This window comes from Canis lupus, chromosome X (genome assembly GCF_003254725.2).
Source record: "Canis lupus dingo isolate Sandy chromosome X, ASM325472v2, whole genome shotgun sequence".
In the NCBI taxonomy this organism is placed as follows: domain Eukaryota; kingdom Metazoa; phylum Chordata; class Mammalia; order Carnivora; family Canidae; genus Canis; species Canis lupus.
Window position 1 is genome coordinate 11,844,264 of NC_064281.1, and position 12,171 is coordinate 11,856,434.

Genomic DNA, 12,171 nt, shown 5'->3' on the forward strand with positions numbered 1-12,171 from the left:
GAAAATATAATTTCAATCTGTAATCAATATTGAGTTGGTCCACATTTAATTTTGTACTCAATCTTTGAAATCTGATGTGTGCTTTACACTTAAGGTGTATCTAATCTTGGACAGGCTACATTTTAAGTGTTCAATAGCCATATATGGCAGGTAACTACATCCTGTAGTGTGCAGGTCTTGAACCTGACAGTAATGGCTTAAGAATCTCTGCAGACCAGCACCAGGTTATCAGGAAAAACCTCTTTTAGCAAATAAAAATCTAAGTCGAGGCATGATTATTCACAAATGTGAAAAAGAATCCCAGCCAGATACTCTATAACAGGGTATAATTTCAATGCAATTTTTTATCATTATATCCTCTAGTTCCATCTACATCATTGTATAGGGCAAGATTTCATTCTTTTTGATGGCTAAGTGATATTCCATTATATATATATATATATTTTTTTTTTCATACACACATCACAACACATCTTATTTATCCATTCATCTGTTGATGGACATCTGGGCTCTTTCCATAGTTTGGCTATTGTTAAACTATGGAATGTTTCCTTTTTCCATAACTTATCATTGATAATCTGGGAACACAAACCTCTCCACAAAATAATGAACCCCACCCCACTACTAAGGTATAACTCAGAGTAATATGAGAAGTTGCTCTGTATTCTCATTCTATCCACCTGGTTAGTGAACATTTTGCTGTTCTTTTGCCTCTCAGGCTGATTAGAAGTCCTAGATCAGTACAGAATAAATCGTCAACCACCACTTAAATCCCTAATAGGTGTCAATCACCATGGATATCTTCCAGCTAAGATTGGCCTGATAAGGCCAGGCCCTCACAATAGAGCTAAAACAGACATCTGAGAACTAGTGGGTCATTCCCTCACGTAATCCCATAGGTGTGGACACTCTGGGGGAGAGGAAAAACACCACTGGATGTGATGGCAGCATGCCTAGGTTCAAATCCTCACTTTTCATTTTTCTAGCGTGGTGGCCTCAGCAAATCAATTAGTCTCCCTAAGTCTCAATTCCCTTGTTTATAAACCAGGGATAATAACAATTACTCAAAAGTGATTGGTGTTGACATTAAATGCCACAGATGTGCAGAAACATGCTTTATGAAGCAGAAAGTGTTATGCAAATATTAAGTGGAACTAGCATTATTTTGCCCAACTCCACAGATTCTTCAGTTTTGAAATTCCTACTACCTGCTCTCTAGTCACCATTCCTTTGCTTTTCATGCTATCCTTCTTTCTTGGTATTGTTCCCTCTATTTTCAGACAGTCCTGATGAAACCTATCCCTGACATAAGTTCTCATTCCCTCGGCCATCCTCACCTGCTAAGTAGCTTCTCCTGCTAGGACCTTTGACAGAGACATTTTGTTGCGAACATATTCACCTGCACCCTCTCCACCTTCACCCCAAACACTCATCTCTCTCACCTTAATAGAAGCCTGCTTTAACTGCAGCGCCTTCATTTCCTTGTAGCCCTCCCAGATCATGAGGAGGGCTTGAATAAAATTCCTTTTCATGTGAAATACAGTGTTCCTAATTCTTATTCCCTACGTGGTGTGTCTTAACATTTTTTAGTGGCAAAAGTACAGGAAAAATTTAGTTCAAACCTTCTTGTTAAAGCAGATGAAATCATTTCCCACTAGTATATATTCTCAAAGCCTTTACTTCAGCGAGGGAAGTAGATGATCACACAAAAACCTTTGGCATTTGATTATATAGCCATTATCTTAAATGTTAATATTTTACAGAGAGCTAATGAGTTCTTATAATAGATATTTCTCCTTGGTAAAGAGAATAACTTGTATTTCAGTAACCTGTAAGTGCTTTGTGAGGAGAGTTACTTTTTTTCATTTGTCTTTTTCCAGAAATAGTTTATTTCCTGAACTCATTCTTCCAATTTACCTTTGCCCAACATTAATCATTTAAGGGATGGAAAGTGTACACATATAAAGTGTGCATTAACTGAAATAAAAACAAATTGCATCCTTCTTCTTTGAAGACAAGAATACAGTTTACTTTTGAAAGTTTGCTATGATCACAAGAAGAGGAGGAAAGGAACTCTTAGGAAAAACTGTAAAATTTGAAATGGGTGAAAAATATTACTACCTGGTGAATACACCTTTCTGGAAAACTTATACCTTATATTTGCCTTTGAGTTATTTCACAAACCTGTAAGTAGTAGAAAATGGACATAATGTAAATGATTCTTGTCCATAGAAAATCAAGTGATTTGTGTCTGGTGGAATGTGATTGATCACTACCTGATGGACAGAATGGTGCATCTTTTTGTAAATGGACATCACCATTCCCTGATTCCTATAGATGCATGGTTCCTTGAAGTCTTCTTTGAACTGGTTTTACCATTTTACTGAGTTCCCTCATTAATTAACAAGATAATACAATTTTTAGTGGCATTTATTTTTAATTTGTATGAGAGTCACGCTTTTACCCTGCTTTTGAAAAAGTATCTTTTAAAGGCAAAGACTGTACATTAACTCAAGAAGCTAAATCCTTAGAGACCCAAGAAACAAGATTATTTTTATTGGTTTTTAAATAAAAATCAAAAGTACGGGGAACCTGAGTGACTTAGTTAAGTGTCTGCCTTTGGCTTAGGTCATGATCCCAGGGTCCTGGGATCGAATCTCAGATTGGGCCCCTGCTAGGCGAGAAGGGGGCTTTTCCCCCATCCCTCCCCATGACTTGTGTTCTCTCTTGCTCACTCTGCTCTCTCTCGCTTTCAAATAAATAAATAATCTTTTTTAAAAAGTTAAAGGTATGACTTGTCCTTCAAAACACCTTACATTTATTAACTCATTTAACCTTCTCAACAACTCTGAGAGAGAGGTACCATAATAACTACTCCCATTTTATAGATTATAAGAGGGAAACAAAAAGAGAGAAAGTAACTTGTCTGAAGTCAAGCAGTTGGCAAGAGGTAAAGTCAGAATTAAAAACCTAAGCATTTGGGCTCCAGAATCCACATGATGAACCATAACACAATAATGTCGTTCAAGGTGTTCTTGTCAAAAGAAGACAGCACTAAACATTCGTAGCTAATATTTAAACTAGGGTTCAGCCACAGCATGACTGACATTTGGAGTTGAATAATTCTTTGTTCTGAGGTGCTGTCCTGTGCATAGTAGGATGTTTAGCAGCACCCGTAACTTCTGTCTACTCAATGCTAGTAATACCCCATCCCCATCCCTGCCTCAATCGTGACAAGAAAAATGTCTCCAGATATTGCCAAATGTCTCCTTGGAGGCAAAAGTGTCCCTGGATGAGAACCACTGATCCAAACCAATCCGTAATATAAACTAACAAAAGTAAACCTTTGACATATTAATAAATAAATCACTGTGAGGCAGAGAGAGAATTCTTCAAAATATATGAAAACAGTCAAGTTAATCAACAAGCTGATATGATATACCAGTAGAAGACATATTTAGTGGTAATTACCTTATGGCCGACTCTATCTCAACAGCAGGAAGGGTGTGATTTTTTGAAGGATCTGTAACCACAAACCAGAATGACACCCGCTGGGTTACATTGCAAAGTAGGACGTGGGAAATTCTGCAGATGATGGGAAAAATACATTAAAAGCAAACAATGACTAATTCCATTGGAACATCCACTCCAGAGTGATTACCATCTTAAAAGGTGTCTTAGCTATGAATAAAGTCATTTCTACCATCCTTTGTTTCAAAATCATATGTTTAGGAATCATTCGTTAAATAGGAACTCAGCAAAATGAAAAAATAAGAAAAAGGACACAGTAGAGAGTGTTAAAGGATATCATTCTCCATCATGTGCTTACAGCATCCCTGCTTCCCCCAAACTGGGCCTCTTTCTGAACCACAGAAGCTTTTGGTTTGTCCTCATCAAGCTCTTTTTAGTCTCATTCAGCCTTGCACATCTCAGATCCAGACAAATCAGTTGCCCACCTTTGGTCCAGTATTTGCTGGCTGTGTTGGCCACACTACCATCCATCTTCCACTCCAATACTGGAGCTGGCACAGTAAGAGACCTCCAGGCTGAAGTGTTATCATCAATTTACCAGCAGCCTTTAAACAGTTTCTACAGTTATCTACTTCCCAATTGTAAAAAAGGGATTTGCCACACTACTCTATATACATATATTAGCACTAGAGATGACAGCAGAGAAATGACCTTAGTGTTCAGATTGGAGACAATTATATATGAATGTAGGAAAGACACAAAGCTTGAAAAATTATAGGAGAGTCCACATAAATGAACGTTGTTGGGGCTAAAGCATAAATCCTGAAGGGCCGTCACCATTTCCTCGAGAGCAAAATTGCAAAACAAGGGGGCATTAGCAAGCAGCCTGGAAGACGGAAGCGCACGTGCCCTTTAGGGGTAAACATAAGCTCCTCTTTCTTTAAAAGAGCGTCCAAGTGCCCTCCGTGCATTTTTGCAGTAAGGAAACCGAGTGCCGTTGTGCGCACGTTCTGCCACTGTGAGGACCTGACGGAAATGAGTGCATTTCGTCCGTGCAAATGTCCGGGCCGAAGCCAAAGGCCTCCTGGGCGCGCTGCCTAGGCCCGGCGCCGCGGGCCTGCGTGGGGAGCTGGGGGCGGGGGGGCGGCGGGGGTGCCCGGCCTCGAGAGCACGCGGCGCCCCCGGCAGTTGCCGCGCCCGCCAGGCGCTGGCCCAGCTCGCGCAGGACCCGTGACCAGTGACGCGGGGTTCCCACGAGGGACGTCTGTCAACGGTCGCCCTGGGCCTGCGCGCCTCGCGGCTGCGGACGCGGACACGGACGCGGACACGGACGCGGGGGGCGCCTGCGGGAGCGACTTCCCGCGGCAGAGGCGAGGCCGGAGCGCGCCGGCCGGCGGTCATGGGCAGCTACCTGAGCTCGTACCTGGGCACCACGAAGGACGCGCGGCCGCGCCCCGCTTGGACGCGCCCCGCCGCGCAGCCCGGGCCCGGGCCCGCCCACCGCCCGCTGGGCCTGGGTCAGGGCCAAGTGCTCTCCTTCTACCGCGAGCTGTGGGGCCGCCGCAGGCCGCTGCCCACCCTGCCGCCCCGCTGGGGCCGCGCCCGGGCCCAGGGCGTCGTGGTCCCCAAGCCCTGGAGGCGCTTCCACAGCAGGCCGCCCCTCGAGATCCTCACCGACCGGGATTCGCCTCGCAAGACGTGGGCCAAGCCCTGGCTCTGCAAAGCCCAGAGCCTCCTGAACATCTGGAACGTGGTGACCGTCAACGTCCCTTCTCCCGAGAGCAGAGGCGGCAGCGTCTCCGGGGCTCCAGCCGACCGGGAGCACCCGGACCCCCGCGCCGAGGAGAGCCCGCTCAGGGCCCCCAGCCGACGCAGCAGAGGAAAGAAGAGGACCCACAGGCCGCTCTGGTTTGAAGCCCCCCACGCCAAGAGGCGCAAGCTGAATGCAGAGGCCAGGACGTCTGCCTTCAGGCCCGTCTGGAGAGACGGAGTGGTCCCGATCTTCGTGCCCAGGCCTGGGCCTCTGAGAAGAGGCTTCTGCTCCTGGCCCCCGCCTGTCTAGCGGAACACCCACCCACCTGGGGGGCCTGCCTGACCTGCTGCCGCGACACCCGCAGCCCGGGGGCCCCCCCTGTGTCCCGAGCCAGAGTCCCGCCGCCGCCACCACCTCCTGACACTCAAACCCGCCGTGCTTTGACCCTGCTGCCCCCCGCGCCTACGCGAGGCACCGACACCACCAGCCAGCCCTCACCACCGCAGCCTGCGCCTCTGCCCAGGCCCCCAGACCCGCCTCTGCTGATCCTGCAGGGCCCACGCTCAAGACACACCGTTGCTGCCAAAACCTCTGCCTTCCTCCTGCCCTGCCCTGCCCTGCCCTGCCCTGCCCTGGAACCCCACCTACCAGGAAGGCCTGCTTCTCCCCTATTTTCCCAGTTTCCATAGTGAAAACAGTGTGCTTGTTCTATTTTAACAAGAAGAATAAGCAACTTTAGTATCAGACAGTGTCTTTGTCTTTCTTTCAAAGGTACGCGTAGTGGGATTTCGCCTGCACCATGAATTCTCTACCTTGGCACTGGCAACATCTGGGGCCAGATAACCGTTGTTTGTTGGGTGCTGTCCCCTGCTTTGCAGGCTTTAAGCGGAATCCCTGGCCACCAGCCCCCAGGGGCCAGCAGCATACTCACATGGTGAAAATACAACTATGGCTCCAATCATTGCCAAATATGCCAGGGCGAGGTGGGAGGTGGGCTGGATGGTGGGGGGTGGAGGAAGGGGGCGAGGCGGGGTGGGGTGGGGGTGGGGGGTTTGCGGGGGGAGGCACACTGGTGGAGAATCTCCGAGGGACAGTGACCTCTACTGGCAGAAACAGTCAAGCTGTTTTTCACGCATTCCCCTGCAGAGAGTCAGAGGATATGCTGTAAACAAAGTCCCTTCTCCCATGAAGCTTGCTTTCTAAAGGAGGTGGAGACAGAAGATAAACAAGTAAATAAATGGACACACTAGCAGGTGCAAAGAAGTATAAAGAGGTATAAAGAAAAATAAGGGGGATCCCTGGGTGGCGCAGCGGTTTAGCGCCTGCCTTTGGCCCGGGGCGCGATCCTGGAGACCCGGGATCGAATCCCACGTCGGGCTCCCGGTGCATGGAGCCCGCTTCTCCCTCTGCCTGTGTCTCTGCCTCTCTCTCTGTCTCTCTCTGTCTCTCTCTCTGTGTGTGACCATCAAAAATAAATAATAATAATAAATAATAAATAAATAAATAAAATAAAGAAAAATAAGGGAGGAGGAGGAGGGACACATACAATTCCACCAACACCACTGTGCCCCAAGTACTTTCCTGGGTCCCCATCGCCTTGGAACTATGCCATCCTTTACTACCAGTTCAACTCTGTTCCTCAGGGTTTCCATTGGTGGCAACTTCTGCTTTCGGCAACTTCAACCTCCGCAAAGAGATTGAAAATATTTTATCTACCTAGATACAAAGATTTCTAGGAGGTTCAAATTGTTGCCGAAAACACTAAGCTCAACATTTTCAACGTAGACAGCTGCTGTTAGATACAAAATATCCTCTAAAAATCAAGGGTGTGTCCTGAGGTTTACTCCCTGCCATTTGCTAGACTTGAGCCAAGGCATTTCATGCTCCATGAGTTGCTAGAAAGGGGTTCAGATCCTAGTGTGTCCACGAGGGTGCTGGTGGCATTTTGTCCCTGGATGGAGTCCCACATCGGGCTCCCTGCATGGAGCCTGCTTCTCCCTCTGCCTGTGTCTCTGCTTCTCTCTGTCTCTCTCATGAGTAAATAAATAAAATCTTTTTGAAAAAAGAAATAATGATGCCTTTGGCCCAGGGCGCGATCCTGGAGACCCGGGATCGAGCCCCATGTCGGGCTCCCGGTGCATGGAGCCTGCTTCTCCCTCTGCCTGTGTCTCTGCCTCTCTCTCTCTCTCTGTATGACTATCATAAATAAAAAAAAATAATGATAGTTCTTTAATTTTTATGTATCAGGGTCACTTCATATAATGGCCGTAGGGAAATGGGTGAAGAGTCTACAGCAGAGTTTCTCAAGCTGAGCACTGTTGACATTTTAGGCTAGAGAAGTCATGCTTGTGGAAGGCTGTCTATTCTTTTGTAGGATGTGTAGCACATCCCCAGCCTCTACATGCTCCAGGTCAGCAGCACATCCAATTGTAAAATCTAAGAACCTCAGACAGTTCAAAATATCCTCGGGAGCAGTGCGGGGAAGAAATCCCCCAAGGTTGAGGACCATTGGTACACAGGATCTCTTTATGTTATGTCTGCAAGTCTTTTGTAAACGTAAATGTATTTTTTCTCATTGAACACACACCAATACAGGAGCAAAACAGTTTTAAAGCTGCCTCAGTACAGTAAAATGACCTACAAGAATAAAACTAGGCAATGGATTAATAATAGTTTTGACTGGCTTCATTGATAAGGAGATAACATACAAGTGTACTTTGAAAATAAGAGTCATTCAAATGCAAGATATTGATAGCCTTCAGCATAGGAGTGGTCTTAATAATTATGTAAAATTTTTGGAAATTTGTTCTGTTACGTGTTCAGACATATCAAGGATTTATCAGGGAGCCACCCCCTGTTCTCCTGGCCCAAGAAGCACCACTTCCATCACTTGTGCAAGATTCACATGAGCGAGAAAGGGGAATAATTTTAGTTGCTGAGGGTCTTCAACTAAAGAATATTAAGTATCCCTCCTACAGGGTGGCTCCTCCAGTAAAAGGAATGTTGGAATTTTTAGCAAACAGGAAGTAACCTTCCGCTCAACAAATACCAACCATAGAAATAGAATTGTCGAGAAGCTTTTATACTTTGTTCAGATACAGGCAGTTGAAGTAGTCATGAGTAAGCCCACTTGCTAAAGGATGAGGTTGTGGGAAAGGCCAGGGGAGAGCACACCCTGCTTCTGGAGACAGCTGTATGGCAAAGGCTGTAGAAGACAGAGAAACTCGTGAACTGGAGCTTCCTCCTTGTCTGGATGATGCTTTGAGAAATTAACCATGATGTCTTGGCTCCCCCAGGAGTGAGAAACAGAGGACCAACAAGAGGTAGAACCCAGGCGGTACAGAGCTACCTCTTCTATGGCCATTGACACGAGATCCATCAGGGGAGTGTCTACTGAGGTAGAAGAAGGGGGAGAAATGGGTGGGTGGGCACTGTTTTCTTGTGTGCACTGTACTCCGATAGTTAGGCCTGAGGTTTAAGCGCCTGGATGTTAAGCATGTTTCACTCACTCACAAAAGGGTACTCACAACTAGCATAGGTTAGCCGGTATGGTTAGGGATGTGAGGAAAAGCGCTCCTACTGCAAGGGCTTCCAGATTCCATGACCCTTCCCAGAAGTGCAGGAGTGTAGTGCCAAGACCCTTCAACACCAAGGTCATAGTGTCTTGAGTCAACAGAAGATTCAAAACCAAAGAAGTAGAGACATAGTTCCTGAGATGCCTCAGTTGGCTCACAACATTCCATACCCCACCTGAGAACAGACCCAGGACAGTCGGAAGGGCAAAGGGCTTCTAGATGTCATGTGGCTTGTCCACAGTCCTTGTCAGGAGGGTCTCTAATCCCTGCCCTGATATGAACTTCATTGTCTCCAAGCAAAGAATACCCTCTTTAATTTTATCAGCTGTGGAGTCACCTGGGTGATTATTAAAAATCCTTAGTTTATCTTCAACACAAGCCTTTTCTGGGCCCTGGGACATGAGAGCAAGGCCCAAGTCTATGCTGTATTGGGAGCCCCTGTATTCCTGCCATGTGGCCTGTCTGGGCACTCAGTGAGCCTTGGGAAATGGATGGATGGATTGATAGATGGATGGAATGGAGAAATGATATCTCAAGAGAGACAAGCCGAGAAAGTAAATTGAGCCATGACCAGATGGGAAAGGGGGGGAAAGGAGGGAGGTTGCTTCTCCCAAATCATTGTTTACTCAACCACAGCTATTCAGACAACACAATGACAGCCGAGCTCTCCTGCAGCAGAGCATCCCTGAATACAGCGAGATAGGGGTGGGCCCAGAGGAAGTGTAAATGTGAGGGAAGTTGGTACTGAAATGGAAGTAACACGAGGAAGTAACATTAGTACAGGCTAATTCAGTACTAATTTACTTAGCACCCAAAAGATACAAATTCCTCCCATTCGTGGATTATGTACTCCTAGTGTGATTTCTCCCTGGTCTTTTTACCCAACGTGACCACACTGAATGTCTCCTAAGATTTACAGGAGGTATGCCTGGGTGGCTCAGCGGTTTAGTGCCCGCCTTTAGCTCAAGGGGTGATCCTCAAGTCCCAGGATCGAGTCCCACATCAGGCTCCCTATATGGAGCCTCCTTCTCCCTCTGCCTGTGTCTCTGCCCCCACCCCGTCTCTCATGAATAAATAAAATCTTAAAAAAATAAGATTTACCTGGAATGAAAAATTAAACAAGCAGTTACTGAGCTAAACTTGTCTTTGTAAAGTTTGTTTTGATGTACTAAGTAAACTGAAATACTTAAAATTTTCAAAGTTCTCATCACAAGAAAAAAAAAACCTAAAATTACATACAGTCACAGATGTTAACTAGACTTCTTGTGGTGATGATTTTGCAGTCTATACAAATATCACTTCCTTATGTTGTCCACCTGAAACCAATGTAATGTGGTAGGTCAATTATACTTCAATTTAAAATTTAAGTAAATAGGGGCACCTGGGTGACTCAGTCAGTTAAGCATCTGCCTTTGGCTCAGGTCATGATCTTAGGGCCCTGGGATGGAGTCCTGCATTGGGCTCCCTGCTCAGCAGGGAATTTTCCCTCTCCTCACCCCCGTTCATGTTCTCTCTCTTTCAAATAAATAATAAAATCTTAAAATAAAGAAATAATAAAAACTTTTTAAATAAAAAATTAAGTAAATAAACTGAAATGCCAGGAGCACAACTAAATAGAAATCCTACATTTTCAAGATTGTAAATATAGGGGGGTCTGATGGAATTATTGGAATTTGCTTCAATAATCATTTTGTTCAACTCTTTTACAAAGTACTAATATCTGTATGTATCCTAATGGCTTCTCAAGCAAATCCTTGAAAAGGTAAAAATGTCCACTCCCTTTCCTCAAGTGTGGAAAGCCCTGGATTTATACTAATCCTCTACAATTCTGCTCCACTGCCATTTCTCATCAAGGGCGCCAGAGAGGCCCAACTGCATCCAAGGGGTGGTAAGAATCAGGCTCTTGTTTCTGGAAATCAAAGGACTAAATAGGAGCGGGGCTGCTGTTTTATAAGCACAAGACCATTAATCCCCTTACTGTGGACACAACAGCACGTTGTTCCTTTTTAGATCATAAGACTTATCCTTGAATAATTAGGCAGCGGAAGAAATCCATTCCATGTCCTACCCCATGGAGCTCAGAAAAAAAAATGTCATGCCTCAGTAAGACTTCTCCCTCTCTTGCTAAAAGTGATAAATTACCCTAAAAGCCAACACTTGAGCAAACTAGGCAGGTACATTTCCCAACTTACTTGGGAAATAGACTAGAGTCTAACCTTAGATTACATTTCTCTAGAAACTATCCTCAACATTTAAAAATTTCTGTGAAACTATTTTACTAAATCTGGCCTAACCCTTATTGTAATAACTTGAAAGCACCTAGTTGCCATCTTCCTCAAATTCATAAGGAATCTTCATGTAACCTGTTCTAAAGAAATCAGAATTTCCTGTCATTGAAACCTTGCCATACATCTTCCATTCTGCTTTTAAGAAAACCCAGGTAGTTTCAAGAAAACGACTTGATATCAAGATTTAAGTAAGGACATTGAACGAGTTGTCTTGTTTTTGTCACATTTGGTCCACTTTCCTATCATGGCCCCCAGGCCCGGCTTCCTCGGTGTGGGCGCGATGCTGTGTGAGGCTCGGTTTTCCCTGTCACCTTGATCCCAGCAGGCTTTGGGACAGGTTCAAGTCTGTGCATTCAACTGCAGCCATGCAGCTCCCCAGGCCGGCCTCAGTAGACCACGATGCGCAGAGGTTTCTGCTTCTCACCCCTTTGCCTTGGGCTGCCCTGTCAGCTCCTTCTCCTTCACTCCTTGGCAGCATCTGCAGCAACTGGTGGAGCTTTCCAGTCACTTCGACTTCAGAAAGAGTTGAGGGCAGTGGGATTGAAACTGGGATCAAAGCTGTCTTCCTGCCTCTGGCACACAGCTCCTCTCCCTCCAGCAGTGGCGGCCTAAGCGGGGTGCTCCACTGATTTACTTACTCCCTCTGCTCACTCCTCCCCCCAGCCCGGCCTGTCTCCCCTTCCTTCCCCCCACCCGTTCCATTCTCGCTCCTCTAGGAATGGCAAGGAAGAGGGGAGAGGTCTGTGGGCATCTACAGAAGGAAACAGCAAAGTTCCTTATCCTTAGCCAGGGCTCTTTGTGGACCGCCCCCCCCCCCCGCCCTGGCTGTTCTGCTGTTGGGGGTCCTCTCCTCTGCTGTGGTGGGCATCCTCAGGTTCTCCATTCAGAGCACCTGTGGGGCCCCTGGGGACCTGCCTGGGCACCTCCACACTGCATCTTCCCTGACGTGGGCGATGCACTCTCACCACCTCCCTCCATCTCACCCACTCCCAGGCCTCTAGTGGTGCTCTCCCAGCCTCACGTCACCGCCTCCTCCTTTCCCTGCAGTGGGTTCTCAGCCCCAAAGGCAGGGGGTCCCTCCATC

General features: G+C 46.3%; 1 protein-coding gene across 1 annotated transcript in view; it reads right to left on the reverse strand.

Annotated features, from left to right (window-relative positions):
• Positions 1-12,171, reverse strand: part of CLTRN (collectrin, amino acid transport regulator) — a 34,520-nt gene that overhangs the window by 12,900 nt on the left and 9,449 nt on the right. Inside the window, exon 4 of the mRNA XM_035711337.2 lies at positions 3,472-3,585. Coding sequence (XP_035567230.1) covers positions 3,472-3,585 — 114 coding nt within the window. The remainder of the gene's footprint in view (positions 1-3,471; positions 3,586-12,171) is intronic.